The sequence below is a fragment of the Acromyrmex echinatior genome, chromosome 17, assembly GCF_024713525.1.
Source record: "Acromyrmex echinatior isolate Ae372 chromosome 17, ASM2471352v2, whole genome shotgun sequence".
In the NCBI taxonomy this organism is placed as follows: Eukaryota; Metazoa; Arthropoda; class Insecta; order Hymenoptera; family Formicidae; genus Acromyrmex; species Acromyrmex echinatior.
The window spans coordinates 426559-445883 of NC_141868.1; the positions used below are offsets into that span (position 1 = coordinate 426559).

Here is a 19325-nt window from a genome sequence, read left to right on the forward strand (position 1 = left end):
ACGGCAGTTTTTTCTGTCCTCTTCAAGATATTACATCCATCAATAAATCCATAATTATATGCTATAATTGCGAATGTATGTGCAATCTTCAGATCTCGAGTAATTTTCCATTCGATTATGAAAACTTGTATGTAGAAGATTGTGTGAAAGAAAGAATAAAGATTAATTGTTAACGCACATTTATACAATTGTGTATAATTAATTAATTACCATTGCTCTTAATTGCGATTGGTTTGATTGTAATATTACTGTTTAATTTAGATCGGAAAAACGTTTCTCATAATTAAATTGTAGTTAAAAAACTATTAAGAATAGAAATAAACGATGCGTTCAGAAAATTACGTAATGCTCAAGAAAATTACGTAAGGCACAAGTTATTCATCTTGCAAGGAATTTATCACGATACATTCCAATACATATTTTTAACTAATTTATAAATACTGTTTACCTATGGACAAATAAACAATTTAAGAGAATTGGTAATAAAATAAATTGGTTTTCTAAAAAAAAAATAAAATTTATAAAGCCAAATTAATAAAATCTATAAATTATTTTAGCTATTGTAGAAACAATAACAACTCTGGTTAATAACACCTCAATCAGCAGACAATGTTTTTTAAACGTTTATTTCTTATTAATTTTACATTTTTCATGACTCGTTTTTAAAATTAATTTAGCTTTTATTTAATATTATTTTAATGTTTAATGTTTATTAAACATTATTTTACATTTGAAATAAATGATTGAAATAACATTATTTAAACGTTTATTTAACGTCTTCTGAATTTATTTTTTATTTGAAATAATAATTTGAAAAAACATTTCTTAAACGTCAATTTAACGTTTATTAAATGTTTATTTTACATACATTATTTATTTGAAATAAAGGTTTAAAAAATATTTTTTTAATGTTGAGATTTATAAAAGGTTTATAAAATATTTATTTTACATCATGTATTCATGTAAAATGTGATGAAACATTAATGATAAGAAACATTTATTTCACATTTATTTAATGTTTAGTAAATGTTCATTTCAGATTAATTAATTAAAATAATGGTTTAAAATAATGGTTTAAAATAATTGTTTAAAATAATGGTTTAACATTTATTTAATGTTTATTAAATCTTTTTTAAACGTTTATATGATGTTTAATAAATGTTTCTTTTTTATTAATTATTTATTTAAAATTTGATTATAAAACATTTATTTAATATTTATCTGACGTTTATAAATATGTTAAAAATATTATTTTCTAAAGCTCAAATTAATAAAAAAGGAGTCAGAATAATAAAATAATCACGAAAGAGAAGTTAACACAATATAATTGCGTTAAATGTACCATATACTAGATGGGGTGAAAGGTAACCTCCTTGACCGCCAGAATGCGCCACTACTGCAAAAAAGTTTATGGTGCCTTGTAGTCCGTTCATATTTAGGCAGACATGCCAAGTGGCAGTGCGATACTGCCCTTAGTTTTGTTTTGAGAGCTGATTGTTGTTGACGTGTTTGCGAAAACGATTTTCGTTCTCTCATAAAACATTATTTTTTGAGAGGCAAAACGGCGAAGGAAACAAAAGAAAAGTTGGATAAATATTATGTGGCTAATACTCCGTCAGATTACACCGTCAAATATTGGTTTCGAGAGTTTCGTGGTGGCCGCAACTCCACTACCGATGAAGTCCGCAGCGGCAGGCCCTCCGATGCGGTTACCGAGGAAAATGTCAAAAAAATACATGAAATGGTGTTGGCTGACCGGAAAGTGAAGGTGCGCGAGCTAGCAGATGCTACAAAGATTAGTACTGAGCGAACACGCCATATTTTGGGCGAGATTCTGCATAAGAAAAAAATTTTTTTCATTCCCAGGGAGGTTACTTTTCACCCCACCTAGTATGTACAAAAAGAATTGTGTGCATTAATAATTATAAGTAGCGTAATGCGGATAAGAGATTCATAACCCTGAGGTCCCAGGTTCAAAACCCGGCCGGTAAGTGAAAAAGATTAAAACATAATTAAAAATTTTAGAATTAATTATTTAAATTAGTCGTCTAATGTTTAGGTACTATCAAAAAAATAAATTTAAAAAAATTTTACTATTTTATTATTTTTAATTTTATTCAAATAATTTTGAACATTATAGAATGTTTTTTAATGTTAAAGAAATGTTTCTTCAAACATTAAGTAAATATTTTTTAAATGATAAAAGAATATTTCTTTAAACGTTACAATAAATGTTTTTTAGATAAAAAAAAAGGGACTTAACCCATTATTTTTAAAAATATTTTAAAAAAAGTTTTTTAAATATTTTTTTAAACATTTTCAAAAACATTGTCTGTTGATTAAGACGTTTTTCAGTTCTGTTAATTTAGTACAACATTTATTCCACAATAATGGGATCACTGATGAGTAGAAAGATATGATTGAAACCAAGATTCAGCCTTTGAATTACCTCAGGGATGATGTTAAGTTATTATGTTAAGTTATTAGGATGAACCAAAGGATGAATGGTTTATAAATTTGTCAAGTCATTCCATCTGAGATACAAAGCCTTTTACTTTTAATTAGACCCGAAATTTTCTGTTACATCTACTGACAAAAAAAATTAACACGACTGAATTCATTAAGAGTGTGGAAAATAATATCAGAAAGATGGGAATTAACAAACAATCAGATATTAGAAATCGATGCATTCCTATTATATGGAACATTTAACACATATAAAACTATCAACTAACACATATAAAAGAAATACCCTAAAAATTTATAAATGAGTAAAAACATATAAAAGTTCATAAAAAACAATCTGGAAATAATTTTTACCAAAGCAGAGCAATATTACAGTTGGATAAGGAGGATTAGCGAACAAATAAATGAGATTAGCAGTGATAAAAATACATATGTCACAATAGATAAAGATCCGACAAGAAAATTGACAAATAGAACAAAGAATATATTTGCAAGATAGAAAAGTAAGAATTATGTAAATAAAGACGATTACAACAGGATTTATTGTAGTGATGAAGTCTTGCCGAGGACTTATGAGGTACTGAAAAAAATATAAACCGGGACACCCTTAGTTTTAACTATTGACAGCACATTATATGCGATTTCAACTTTTTTACATGACATTATCTATTCTTGCGAAAACTCTATCCAGTTATGTCCAGATAAAAAGTATATACATTCACGTCAGGATAGACATGGACAAGTCTTTAACTGGCATAAAATCCATCCAAGTAAATATTAAATCTGGTTATATAAGCATTCCCATTTCATGGTATAATATATAGTTGGATTCTCATATAAAAACGTTGTTTGTTGACATCCGCAATTTCAAACATATTAGGACATGTAAGGAATTTACTGCCTGGAGCACTCTTGCCTCGATCACTCTACACGCGGACTCGCAAGAACAGTAAAAACCACACAACGTTATATTAGACCGTGCGATTTAATTCATTGTACTCGTGTCAGTTTACGTGCGTGTAATCGCGGTAATATTCATGTTAAACAAGATTGTCCATCAATTTTTTTCAATTGATATCATAGGTAGATCACATAATCGCGTCTACGTCATTATATTTCTCAAATAATTCCTTATTATTTTTAAATTTGAAAAAAAAACATTCCGGTCATATACAAGCACAGGCTTTCCCAAACACTGGGCGCTGCACGCGCAAGCATCATTAGTCTGCGCCACCTGAATCGCCGCTCTCTCATATAATTAATCGAACTCGCGACATCTGCACGCTTGCCGAACGTGAATATTAATTTTGTCACTGCTTGACAAGGCGGGCGGGATGTTCGAGATTAGCATTCATAAAGCCGATTTTACGGAATTAGTGTATATGTGCGGCATATAGTTTGGAAACGTCTAGAAACATTTTATCATTTAAAATTGTTCTATTAGGTGTTGGAATTAATTCGTAGCGTTTTTTAATGAAAGAATGTTATTTATTTCACATGAGCATTAAAAAATACATTAATGAAAGTACTTCCCATCACTTGTAAAACGCTACGAATTAATTCCAACACTTAATAGAAGTTTCCAAATGAACTTGACAATCACCTTTCTTTGTTGAAGTCAAGAGAGTAATCAAAAACCGCATGTTGTACATACACAAAAACCAATTGTTAAAAACGGCAATTATAATTCTGATCGATTATAGAGCACGCGCGATTGCGTGACGCGAAACGTGTAATTTCCTAACACCCCAATCATAACCGCTGATTTTGCGGGCGCGCATGGCAATAACGTGCGCTTGGTCATCGTCATTAAAAATTGCCAATCGCTGCCCGAATGAGGTCACCTCAAAATTCATAATTTTGGAGAATCTCATAGGCGATTGACGAAAGGAGTTTTTGTTCGATCAAATCAATAAAAAGCCGAATCGAGCAGTGATCACCCTTTTTCTTTTTTAGTCACAGTTAACGTTCCGCAATTTAAATCAATCGCCTTTGAGACGCTCCGCTGAAAGAAAACCACCGCATTCGACTCGTTATAGAAACCCGAAAGGGTGTTCGCCTGTAAAAAGGTAATGTTGATTTCCATCCGCGTTTATTTGTGCTGTATTAAATTCATCATTTTTAATTTGTTACACATTTTTGCGAAATTATCAACTCTGTAAATTGTTCTAAATAAAATTGTGATTTGTTATGTGAACATTCGCGTTGATTGAATTTTCGCTCGAAAAGTCTTCCCGCTCAAACTCTCTCTCTCTCTCTCTCTCTCTCTCTCTCTCTCTCTCTCTCTTTCTCTCTTTCTTGCTCTCGAACATAAAGACATAATTAATTATGAAGTCATATTTTATTTGTATTCATTGTATGTTACATTTAATTCCTACTTCTAATTTTTTATATTTAAATTTATATATAGTACAAAAATATTAGGTGTACAACTTTGCTTCCGCTGTTTTCCTATCGATGGCTTTAGTGGTAAGTGGTGGTCGAAATAAATAGATCATAGACGTCATACAATAAACTTGGGCATCTGTTACAACATCTGCAACATAACGCCATAAAAACATTAGTCGATTTGTGTCTGCATCATAAAGTTATTCTCGATTGTCAGTTTACGAGCTAAATTCTCGTCATTTGCGGGAGGTTTTAATTTTCTGTTTCAATATGAAGAAATCTGCGGCTGAGGCTCATCGAATGCTCTCAAATATTTATGGTGAGGCCGCTATTAGTGAAAAAACGTGTCGTGAGTGGTTTCAACGCTTCAAGAACGATGATTTTGACGTCGAAGACCGGCATAGCGGTGGAAGAGAGAAGGTTTTCGAAGATGCAGAATTGGAGGCATTATTTGATCAAGACTCGTGTTAAAATCAAGAAGAATTGGCACGATCATTGGGAGTGACTCAACAAGCCATTTCAAAACACCTCAAAGTCATGGGAATGATTCAGAAGCAAGAAAATTCGGTGCCGAGTTGAAGCCGAGAGATGTTGAACAACGTTTGTTTGCTTGTGAACAGCTGCTTGAAAGTCAAAGACGGAAGGGATTTCTGCATCACATTGTGACTGGGGACGAAAAATGGGTTCATTACGATAAGCGCAGAAAATCATAGGGAGTTCCCGACCATGCTTCTACGTCGACGGCCAAACCGAATATTCACGGCTCCAAAGTCATGCTCTGTATTTGGTGGGACCAGCTCGGCGTAGTGTATTATGAGCTGTTAAAACCGACAGAAACAATCACAGACGATCAGTATCGAACGCAATTGCGCAATGCGTTTGAGCATTGAAAGACAAATGGCCGTAATACAACGAGAGACACGATAAAGTGATTTTGCAGCATGATAATGCTCGACCCCATGTTGCGACAGTGATCAAGACATACTTGGAAACGTTGAAATGGGAAATCCTACCCCACCCGCCATATTCTCCAGACGTTGCTCCCTCTGACTATCACTAGTTTCGATCAATAGCACACGGCCTGGCTGACAAGCACTTCCGGTCTTATGAAGAAGTAAAAAATTGGATCGATTCGTGGATCGTTTCAAAAGATGACCAGTTTTTTCGACGCGGGATTCGTACGCTGCCCGAAAGATGGGAGAAAGTAGTGGCCAGCGATGGACAATACTTTGAATCATAAATGTATAACCAGTTTTTTACAATAAAGCCTCGAATTTCGGAAAAAAAAACGGCGGAAGCAAAGTTATACACCTAATATTGGGCCATCGAAAAAGTATCCGCGGTTTTTTGTTACTAAATGGTGTTGACCATCTAGTCAAAAAACCGCGGATACTTTTTAGATGACCCAATATTATATATAATAAATATTGCAGTAACGTTATAATATTACAATGTTGCTGCATTATTATTAATATTTCTGCAATAATACTACTAAGTATTCCTCCACTGTGCGCAAAACCTAATATTGCATATATATTGTATTGTAATATTGCTACAACATTACGTATCAATATTCTGCTGCAATATTTCTGTACGAGTATTCATCGCGTTTATAATAATTGGTATTATTATTAGTATGTGTGTGTGTGTGTGTGTGTGTATATATATATATATATATGTATACATTGTGGGGATCTTATATCTTTACTGCACGTGAATTTAAATTACGCGCGCTCTTTAGAGCTATTCTCTCCCCTTTCGAGCGGCGCGAACGCTAGAGTTAAGGCGGCAACCCCACGAGAGGGAGCACAGTCTGGGTAAGGAGCTGAGAGGGAACGGACGGAGGCGAGGATATTCTTTTTTTGAGTTAAGTGCAAAAGGGTCACGTTCTAATCTACATCTCGATACCCACACCAGTTATGGTCGCCGGGGATTCTACAATATATTGTCATATAAATATGTGTGTGTGTGTGTGATGTGTGTGCGCGCGCGCGCGCGCGCGTGTGTGTGTGTGTGTGTGTGTGTGTATATACACGCGCGCGCGCGATGTATAATGTGTATATAATATAAAAAAAAGAAATTTAAGAGCCAACGATTAACGGTGCGCAAAGAAATTTTTAATATTTAACAAATATACATACATTTCGACCAATTACTTAGGTCCTTATCAAATTACAAAAATATAAGCTATTAATAATACATAAATACATCGAATAACAACGAATGTCTTATAATTATGTGTGAACAGAGTATGATATCTTGTATAATAGTCATTTAATTATTGAAGAAGTCAGAGTTGCGAACAAGGAAAAATATATTAGAAGTATTATAACAGTAGTCGAATGTTAGATAAATCAACATATAATGTGTATATCCTCTTACAATTTTGAGAAATCATGGCAAGCGTGAATCTGAGTTTGGTGTACGTAACGGAGAGGCGATACGGAAATTAGTTTATTTAGTGAATTACGACGGAGAAAGGGGGTAAGAGATTATAGAAAAAATTTATGGAAACGAGATAGGGTGATCGCGGGAGAAGTACTGGGATGACTGCACGGGATGGCTGCCCCACCTATGGCATTTCGGATTTCATTCAGGTCAAAATAATCGGGACCGATTATGTAAGTACCTGGTAGGAGAGGTTGTGTTGCTTGTGGAAATCTGTTGATTAAGGATTCAAAAGAGTAATCGAGATGAATGAAGAAATGACTACGCGGAGGAGAAGTGGGAAATTCTTCCAAAAATTCTATGCTCGAGAGCGAGATGATGGAAGGATGGACTGAATAGAGAAATCGGGAATTGGAGGTAGGATGTCAGGGAAGATTCACTCCATCAGCGTCCGAAAACATGGAGATTGAGGAAGAGATGAAGCGGATCGAAAAGGGAGTGAAGAAGATCAAGGAGATATATCGCCTCTAACGCTGGATAGATCGAGCTGGTAGTGGCGAAAGTGGTGGAGGTAACCTCCAGGGGGCGTCCTCAGTTGATTCCGATTCCGAGAGGTTTTGAGATACTCCTGGTCGAGGAGTCTCCATGCTTTGAGGTAGGCTTCTAAGCCAACCTTTGTACAGGTGGTTGGTTAAGCGTGGCATTACAGTTAAAAGTCGGGTTAGACTTCGCGGTGAATAGGTATATATGTGTGTATGCGTGCGTGCGTGCGTGCGTGCGTGCGTGCGTGAGTGTGTGTGTGTGTGTGTGTGTGTGTGTGTGTGTGTGTGTGTGTGTGTGTGTGTGTATGTGTGTGTGCGTGTGTGTACATATATAACTTGAAGAGGGACTTACTGCTAATCACCGATTCCAGTGGTGTAGCCGCGATCAGTTTTCTTAAGCAATCTTATTCGCGAAACGATCAAGTTGTTCAATCAAAGCTTCCAAATTACTTGGATCCTCAGGATCAGGACATTCAGTCACCTAATCAGAAACTACTGAGATCGGATCGATTCGACGATCATCTCTAAAAACCAATATATATATATATATATATATATATATATATATATATATATATATATATATTGGTTTTTACAGATATATATTGGGTCATCTAAAAAGTATCCCCGGTTTTTTGTCACTAGATGTGTGTTGATATCTAGTGACAAAGTACCGCGGATACTTTTTAGATGACCCAATATATATATATATAACTTGAAGAGAGACTTACTGCTACAGTTTTTGGTTTTTACAATCTTAGTGGTCTCTGACTAGGTAACTGAATGTCCTGTGGATCCAAGTGATTTGGAAACTTTGATCAAATAACTTGACCGTATCGCGAATAAAATCGCTTAAGAAAACTGATCGTGACTCACTATTGGAATCGATTAAGCGATCTGGTCACGTGTTGGCTGGCAGAGTGTCAGCTGGTTGAATAACTTTGACCGTATAGTCGCGGACCGGCAGAGTTTCATTTCGTAGATGAAATTTGACTGACTGTCTGTTCGCGAAGAGAACCTTTTTATATTCGCGAGTTAGTAGTGTCGCGTGCAGGCTTCGGGTATGTTACTGGTCTAACCTAGGATTAGGATTAAGGGTATCGGTTGTGAAATGAGATACTGAGATATGTGTTTAAACAACATTCGTCATCGACCATTTGCCGGATGTTCAATAGTTTAGAGCCACATGTCATTTATTACAGACAACTGCTGTTGCAATTTGTAATCCTTAATCTATTTACTTCTTCTATTCGACACTTGGTTCAAATATTTAATTCAACAACTTTGTCCCGATTGGATTATTAGTTTAAAAAGGCGAATGTTATTCGGCTCATTATTATTTCCTATAATAGAACCAGGTGATCTACTGGTAATACTTGTTAATAACTTTTATGGTAATAACGAAAATTCTAATCGAAGAAAAAAATTGTGGAGTCTGGATGTAACAATAATAACAATCACAACCATACAACAATTGCCAAGTCCCTTAATCCTAGTTCACTCCTTACTTCATTTTGCTTAAAACAAATTACAAAAAAAATCCTCCTTTTACAATTATCATACTTCCTAACTTTTTTACACCTGAAATTTCTCTTTCCATTTGTTCGGTCAGAGACAAATGATTTGTGAATCTATCATCAGTGAATATTCTGAACAATATTCAATGCTTGTTATAACTAGAAGAAAACTTTGCATTACCGAATAAAAATTAAAAAAACATTTTATTTGATTACATTAAAAGCATTGTGAATTATTTTTACCAGAATTAGGATTCTACTCGAATTTTTCTTATTCTCTTGATTTATTTTCAACTTGACTTGTTACCAGAAACACCGGGAAATTTTAAACAATCGATCGTCCAGCCGTTTGCGAGTAATTTTCGTTTCTCTGCATAACATCTCACTGATCATCATCACTATGTGTATAATTTTGTTTATCTCTTCGACTGCTCTCAACCAATGTAACATCACCTGTATTCATATCTGAAGAAGACTCAATCGTGAGACCAAAACATGTTTTATATATATATATATATATATATATATATATATATATATATATAAAACATGTAAAAGTTATTTAATTTTTTTGTTTTTAATTGTTACATAAAATACTACTTAGAGCAATCTGCAAATTTGATAAGATTAGAGAATTATGAATTAAATCGAATTTTTAAATATATTATTAGGTGTTGGAATTAATTCGTAGCGTTTTACAAGTGATGGGAAGTACTTTCATTAATGTATTTTTTAATGCTCATGTGAAATAAATAACATTCTTTCATTAAAAACGCTACGAATTAATTCCAACACCTAATAATAAAACTTTTATATTAATAAAAATTTGTCAATATCTATTAATAATTATTCGTTCATACTTAAGTTATTGAGCATCTCGAACGAACCTGGATATAATATACAGAGTGTACACATAGAGACATGCACATACAGAGTGCATCCATGGCAATAGGGTAATGCCTAGACATAATCCTTGTCGGGATTGCAGATTACATCCGGGTGTCACCTTGTCACTGAGGACCCGCAACGTTGTACATTCTGTATATAGTACCGAAGTATTTATTTGGGAAGCGATTCATATATTTGAAGATCACCTCGGTGCGTATTAATGAAAATTAATTAATAAAAAATAGTACATTAATAATTTAATTTAATCGATCCCATCCCATGCGATACATGAACGCGCATTTGATTGTATGTGCGTGATCGACTGCAACCTTCTCGTTTTCATCATTTCCAGAGACTGTTCTAAAACTGTAAATATTTGCAAAGAAATTCTATAGGAGATGGTATGACGGATATTAGAACAATGATATTACGTCAATCGCAGTTTGAGATTGTTCTGAGATTATTATCGCAATTATATATTTGATATACCCTGTGGTAAAAATTTTTCTTATAATTTTTATACGAATTAAAACATGTTTTAGAAGTACTTAGAAATATTCGGAAAGTTTACTTCTTTTAAAATTTTTCGTACAAGTGAATTCTGAAATATTCTGAGATTTCTCATCCCATAATTTTTTAAATATTTTTAAAATTTTTTACAATAGATTTTATAACATTTTATCAGAAATTATATTACAAAAATCGGCAGAAATCTTAAGATATTTCAATTAACATATATGAAAAATTCTGAGAAGTGTTCCAATTCGTATACAAAAATGTAAGAAAGTTATAAAATTATACAAAAATTCTGAAAAATTATATAGAAATTCTGAAAAGTTGTATGAAAAAAATTCTAAAAAAAAATGTTCACCAAGGTAATCTCAAATTATTCTCAATATCTTAATATGCTGTTAAGACATACAGATATAGACACTCAAATACTTCAAAAATATTTCATGATCAGACACATATTAGGTACTTCTAAATTATTTTGTTATAATATTAATGTAAACAAAATAAAGAGACTCTTGTTACGAGATACTGAGTTCATTTTTGGTAAATGTTAGAAGTCTACGGATGGAATTTAAAAAAATAATAGGTCATTTTGACGGGAATTTAATAAGAGCTTTAAAATAATGTTATGTAAAACTTAATTCAAATTCTATTTTTTTTAACTTTTGTAATTATAACAATTCAACAATCCCATTTTTTTTAATAGTACGATCTTACTCTATATAAAGAATTTATTGCCAAATATTTATTTATTATGTAATAAACAAGGTTTAAAGGATCATCTCAATGAAACTTAAAGACATCCAAATTCTAAAATCTTTTTTACAATGATTACGGGCAACTAAAAATTAATTTTCCACTAAATAGTTTTCAATCTAAGAGCAATAAATTTATGGAATTAATAGACAGCGTTTGTTAGTTTAGCAGAAACGCCACTTTCTCATATTAGGCGCCTATTTCATAATAGGAAGTTTTTCTCTAAAAACAGTTACATCAAAAATGATTTTCAAAAGGAATATACATTTCCTATTAGAGGCAAAAAGTTCACGAAAGTATATCTGCAAAACAGTTTAGATACTATAGTGTTTTGTATCTAGATACAAATACTCTAAATTCGAATGTATTTCAGATATAGATTTAGATTACAAAATGTATTTCTATACGTGTATCCAGATATATGTATTTATGTTCTACTCAATGGTTTCGGTAAAGATACAAAATACACTTTTTTGTCTTCAAATTTTCTTATTAGTGGCTTGCAAAAAAGTTGCAATTATTTTTATTATTAAAAAATGATTTTAAATCTAAATTAAGATTGTGCAATTGCAATGAATAAATTACTGTTTATTAGCAATTGGATGTAAACCATCACTAATTCTTTTATTATTGCAAGTTGTGTCAACAAACAAATCTATATTCCAATTTAACACAAACTTATACATTAATATTACTTAAAAATATTCTCTCTGCAGAACGGAAATATCGTCCCATTTTTTAATAATCTTGATTTCATTACCCATGCAAATGGAAAAAATCTACGAGTTAAATTGTTCGTGACAGCTCCAGCTTCGCGGTATAAACAGGTCTAGGTAGTAATTGGGATAAGGCGGACAGTTTTGCCGAGCATATAACTCTATCGCGTGTAGACTGAAAATAATACCGGTTCCAAGGCTCCAGCTCAACCACATAAAGAGGTTGCTGAAAGTTTTGCGAATGAAGAACATGGGGAAACCAATGGTGATGAATAAAGTAAATATTACAGGATAGAAGAAGCCGAATGCAAACGCGAGTATGTACTCGTGAACGATGGCGGAGATGAAGAATACAATAGTAGCTGACAACACCCGATTGTATGGCACTACGATTTCATACATATCCTTATAAATACGTGTACAGCCAGTCGTGCACTACTACATTCCACGTGCGGAAGAACGTGTAGTAAGTCGTGCTGTTCCACCAGTCCTGTAATACAAACGATATAATGAATCCATCAAAATTATTTCTTTTTGTACGCTTTATTATGTAGCAGGAATAGCAATACTGTTGCGGTTGAAAAGATCCGGTAAAAAATTTTTCATGCATGAATATATAATAAACATACATAAACATACATAAATATTCATAAACATGTATAATTATATATGAAATATGTCCATACATGTTCATACATACTTTTTCTTTTGTAAAATTACTTTTTAGTGTAATAGAAATAATAATAGTAATGTGAAAACATAAAAAATAGTTATAGGGATAATTTTCACATTGTTTGTTTTAGAAAAAAACAAGTTTGGAAAAATGTAAAAAAATTTAGGAATCCAGATCCGACGCTACGATATGAAAAACTAAAAGTTTCGGTGCTGATATCAAAAGGGATTATAAATGATATTTCAAAATATCAATTATATCGGCACGTCCCTAATCGAAGCTATGACAATGTGATATATTTGCGTATTCTACATGTAATTATTGTGAGATAGATTACTGAAAAGGTATATTTACCTTGTAAAACAATCGATCGGCAAACTGCAGCATTTCCGCCCAAGCGTTCATCCATGTATGCAGCAGGAGATAATTTATGGTGACAAGGAAGCAAATGCCGGAAAAACTAGACTTGATGATACTCTTGACGAACCATTTCCAATCCAGATATTGCGTGCCGAATACTTGGTAAACCGGTAACATCAGGCTTTCCAAGATAAAGGCGAGATAGAAAATCGATAGGCCAAATTCAACAAAATTACTAATTACTACTATCCATCTAACTCTTTTTGTCCTAAAAAAGATATATTGCTCAATATATTGCTATATTGCTCTTTGTCAATATATTGCTCAAACAGACTTTTTTCCAAAATTTTCTCAATTTAATGTAGCCAATATGGCAGTATTATTAAATTATCATTTAGTTTCACGATGAAACTTTAAGCTATATCTTCGAATTGAATTATTGAAAATTATGACATATTATTCGCATATTTCGCGAACAAACTTGGAAATTTTTTTTTCTAAAGCCATATAAATCCTTTATTGTCAAATAACAAGGTAAATTTTATAATTAATAATTAGATAGTTTGTCCCTCTTATTGTACAATTAAATGCTTATGTCTGTTATTTTTTCAAAGAAATTGGGAAATATCTTTACCTGGGATATTCGTCGTGATATACAAGAGTCGGTGCGAAAAGAAAATACAAATATTGCGAGAATCTAGGCTCATTCGGTGGTGGAGTTTCGTTGTGGGGTTTATATGACAAAAATCTAGGTGCTACGCTTCTAACGAAAGCGTGACACTTCATTATCATACGTACCTAAAAAAGCAAACATTGTTTTAAGTAGAAAAAATTTTGCTCCAACAATTATTAAAATTAGAATAATGAAAAATAATCAACTATTTTACATATTTATATATAAATTGATGTCAAACGCATGTAGATGCAAATTAAGTTAATGTCTTTGACAATAAGAAAAAATCATTAATAGGTCTTATTTATTTGTATTATTAAATGTATAAAATGAAAAAATTGATTTAGAAATTTCTGCTTTGGAAAAAACTTCACATTTTTCACTTCTAATGTTATAATTCAAGACGCTATAAACGCAGGTTTTAAAAGATGCTTACTTGTTCCAGCATTATAATCATTCTACAACATATGGAGAGATTCGCGCCGAGCATCGCCTTAATAGGAAAAATAATAAAGAGAATTTGATACAATATAAATATGGATAGCCAGCTGTAATCCCATAATTTTCGGAGAGAGGCTGCAAAAAGAAGATACAGTTGAATCATTTAAATCAATTAATATTGTCTAATAGCTTTTAGAATTATTACAATCAATTATTTCTGCACTATATTGTTGTTTAATATAATTTCAATTTAATTAATCAATTATTACGTTACACTACAAAGAAGATTATGCATAAAATTGAGATTTTTATTTTATATATATTTCTTTTCAAACTACTTTTTAAATCACACAAGCGATTTATTTCCAATTTTTAATTTCTCAATTAATTTAACTTTTATAATGTTTAAATTAAGCACATTTATCTAAACTTGAACTAAAAAGATCGTTACATTTTGGCAAGAACTGAAGTCGCCGGTACGCCCAGAGGATGAAAGCTGTGTAGACACCGAATGTCGAGACCTGCATGAACGACCAAATGAAGATGCACGTTGGGAATTTTGCAAAGACGTACCGTAAAGTGTTGGTGCCAACGCGGATCCTTTTAGAATCAGTAATTAAAAAAGGGAAATTAAGCTGTAAGAATCAAAGCGTGGTTAAAAGGTAACAATATATTGCAAAAATTAAGTAATTAACCGACTTGTTTGATAATTATTTTGTTAATGTGTTTTTTCTATTTTCCAACTAAGGTTCATTGCATTTGGTAATAAATGGACACATATCTAATTATCGTCTTTTATCATGAGTAGTTTTTCAAACACAATAATGAAGTGACTGTATCGTTTTCTTCAACCCGATAATATATACGTCATATTTCACAGTCAGATAATATAATAAGTATGATTCTGAGTAATCAGACAATATGAAATTATAATCAGCGTGAAATCATCAAATATCTTCTAATAATCTGAGACTAAAAATATATAAAAACATAATTTGAAAATTAAGACCAAAATGTGTTAAAAATAAAAGAAGAATTAAATTTAAAAGTTTTGACTAAAATTTAACTAGTATTATAAATATTGTATAAAAATACATATTTCTATATTTTCAAATATATTATAGTATATTTCATAAAATGATATTTATGTTTTTCTACAAAACAACGAAATCGATGATTCTGCAGTGGAGGCCGGTCAGATTCTCATTGCCAACTTACGTTCCATGCTCTATAATATCGCATACGATGGAGTTGAGAAGGAAAAGTATGAAAGTCATCATGAATACATTGTAAACTGTGCGAATATGCAGGATGTTGAAGAGATCAGTGAGCAATGAGTTTCTTTCGAGGAACTCCTTATCCGGCAATGTACCTTTTTTGCTGGATTCCCTACAAGAATATCAAAAATGCAAATATGATCAGTATAGTGTAAATAAAATCACATTTCATTGATTACGCTGTGAATTTAAATTAGCGTATATATTCTTATAATAATAGATTTAAAAAGAACGTACTCTCGATACAACGCGTAATAATTGTGATATACTGCTGCAACTGCCAGAAATGCGCCTGAACTTTTATTTTATTTCATTCATTCATTTTTATTAGAAGTTATTGATTAATTTTAACTGTTTAATTGCCAATAAATATTATATATGTATTTTTTAGATTCTTATCTTTATAATTATATAATAGTCATATTTTATTGAATATAATATTTTAATAAAATATTTTTAATGTCAAAACAAATAATAATAAAAAGTTTTATGATAAAAAATTTGATTTTGTTTGAATTTCGTGATACTTTTACTCTTTTACAAGAAAAATTAGATTTATGCAACAAATTATGCTATTTCTTACGTTGATATCTTTTTTGCTTTAAATTGTTACAAGCTAAGGTGATACAATTTTGAATAAAGTATAATTGCTTGTAAAAGTAAACGATGACTTTTAACAGCTGTTATCTTTAAAATAAAATAATGCAGCAAAATGCCGCAAATGCCTTTTTTTTTAAATGTTGCATTTTTAAAAATTAAACCGTTGCATTTTTAATGCAATGAGAAAATTTGTTGACACTGCACTTTAATGTCATATACTAAATCTTAAAGCTTATTTAGGTACCTAATACTTATAGCGTTTTTCACTGGCAGAAGTGGTGCGCACTCAGTGCACATTAAAGCTGTTGCACATTAACCTAATCTGATTGTATAAGTGAGAGATCTCAATTAATAAAATACCCAATGTATATATTATCAAAAACACAATAAAAACTGTATTAAGGATTGGTTTAATTTGTTTCTATATTTTTATTAAATGTATATCTTTATGTCTATTTTATTATATGTGTACAACGGCTTTAAAGTGCACTGAGTGCGCACCAATTTTGCTAGTGAAAAACGCTATTAGATATGTTAAATTACATGCACGCAGTACTGGTAACGGCATATATTAGAAAACGATGAAAACTTATTTGTACACCATAAATTCGAATTCAGTTTCGTTCAAAATTGTATAATGTTTGTAACTGTTTCATATTACATTATATTTTCGGATATTTGTGGAATTATTTACACTATCTGACTCTTATCAATAAGTAGATACTAAAATATCTACTTTTAGATTCTTTTGCGTTTTTTCCCTATTCTGATTATTTCTCACCTTTTGTCACGATGTTTGTCTGTTCTATATAGCAATTCTCCATTTTTCGACAAAGGTACTGTTATCTTCCGTTGAACGTCGGACATCATATCATTAATACGGTGATTAACGTATTCCAAAACATCCTGTCTTATTTCCTATAAAGAAATACATTTTATATTATTCAAAATATGTCAAAGAGTCACGTTATTTCTTACGAAATCGTATCTTCTTGGTTTAAATGATAAGCAATTGAACATCGTCGTGTTTCGATGGTATTAGCTTTATAAATTTAACAAAACTATTTAAATTTATATTCCAATTATGATCAAATTGAGGTCAATGATATTTTTTCGCACCTGAATTGTTTTTTGCAATACATCAGTGATCGCCTCATATAAAACATCTGTGAACGTATTTTCGTTGACTGCTGAAATAAAAAATTCAGAGATGTGTATTTGTGTACTTTGATGATGTATAAAGAAAATAAAATTTTTGTTCTACAAGTTTCTTAAATTATATTGTTTAATATTTCCTTTTATAGTTTTCTAATCATTGCGCTACAATTTTTGGTCATTGAGTTATTTAAATTGAGTATTTTCCAATATTTTCTCTAAAAATCTGCACTGAAAAAAATTGACAAAATTTTAGTAAATATTTCTTTAGTGTTTAGGTCAATGCTGGGATTTACTTGCACATTTTGATTTTCAACTTCTATCCCTTAAGAACCAAGCTGAAAATCGGCCGATGCAAATAAATTCTAGTTTTGGTTTAGATATTACAATGGAATAATTGTTTACAATAAATAAATATTTATTCAATTAAAAAAAATAATATTTAAATTTTTTTTATATATCATTTTTTGAATTGAATAAATATTTATTTGTTGTAAATAAATATTTTATTGGTATTATATTTAAATATTTATTAAAATTTCGTAAATTCTTTTTATAGCACAAATTTGCAGTATTCTACCAAAATAATTCGAACTTTGATATTGTGAATGAATTCATGACAACTTCACGACGGTTAAAATTTTAATTACACGAGACTGTAACAATGCTAATTGCTAATTTATTATTGTGAAGATGTCATATCATGAATTATTATGATATCATTTTCAAATGTCCCTTTTTTCAAATTTGAATATGGCTTGTACAAGAAACCGATCTGGCTCAAATGTTACAAGTAATTGATGAAATTAACGCTTATTTTGGAAGCTTAGAGAAATCGTATAGATAGTATAAAAAAGTTAAAATCAGTTAAAATAAGTTCGTTGGAATAAGTGTATTGATTGTGTGATGAAAGCTATGTTGCTAAAAATTATGCGTTTTTTCCATCGAGAACTTTTCGAACTATCCCATACATATGTACATATACACACATCATACAAAAAATTTTCACTTTTCATGTTTCTGCTTTAAGGAAAAAGTTACATGATTAGTTCTCTGGACTGTAGGATGTCATAAGATCTCGACACTGTCTACAAGTATATAAATGATACCGAGAAATCAGACAGTAGCAAATTGATGACAAATTTATTTATTGACCACAATGATCCTTATTTTGACGAATAATTATAATTGTTTCTGAATAAATTTATATGTAAAAATCGAAGGATAATATAGAATTTTCTTTCAACTGAGTATAATTAAGTTGTTTCAAAGTCATGCATTTTACTATTAATTAAGCCATTTATTTCCCAGGCAAATCGAAATATTTATGTGTAACATTTTTTGTAATATTTCAATAAAATGTTTCAGAAATATTTTGAAAACATTTATAAGACGTTTTAAAATATTCCACAAAGATATTTTAAAAATGTTGTACGTTTCATAAAAAATTTCTTAAATATTTCAAATCTTGCAACAACATTTTTTGAAAATGTTTCTGAATATGGTGTATAGGTTACCTGTATCTTTATTCTTCTCGTGAAGGTCTATGGAAGGTCTTTCACTCATGACTATGTAAAGATGGCCTTTTACATTTTACATTATACAAAATACGCCAGAGAGTCACGTTGTCTCTTACGAAATCGTATTTTCTCGGTTTAAACATTTAAATGTTAAGCAACTGGACATTCTCGTTTTCTGACCTGGACGATACTACACAGTAAATTTAATAAAACTACTTAAACATTATAATATATTATAGAATCGTATATATGATAACACAAACTATATAAATTCACACAAGTATCATACAAGCATTAAAATCCAGCTAGATCGTTTAAAATCACTTAAATTTATATTCCAATTATGAATCAAGTTGTGGAATCAAGTCAGTATTTTTTTGCACCTGAATTTTTTTTTCGCAACGTCAAACAGTAATCGCTTCACAAATATAAAACATCTGTGAATGCATTTC

The 19325-nt window shown here is 31.1% G+C and overlaps 1 protein-coding gene across 1 annotated transcript; it reads right to left on the minus strand.

The window, feature by feature from the left end:
- Positions 1–11328: 11328 nt before the first annotated feature.
- Positions 11329–18935, minus strand: LOC105150735 (sterol O-acyltransferase 1). Its single transcript, XM_087415141.1, is given in 10 exon segments — positions 11329–12586; positions 12588–12664; positions 13202–13475; positions 13842–14005; positions 14317–14456; positions 14773–14921; positions 15540–15710; positions 16980–17116; positions 17318–17388; positions 18871–18935. Coding segments are annotated over 10 exon segments (1581 nt in total). The 5' UTR covers positions 18920–18935; the 3' UTR covers positions 11329–12237.
- Positions 18936–19325: the final 390 nt, after the last annotated feature.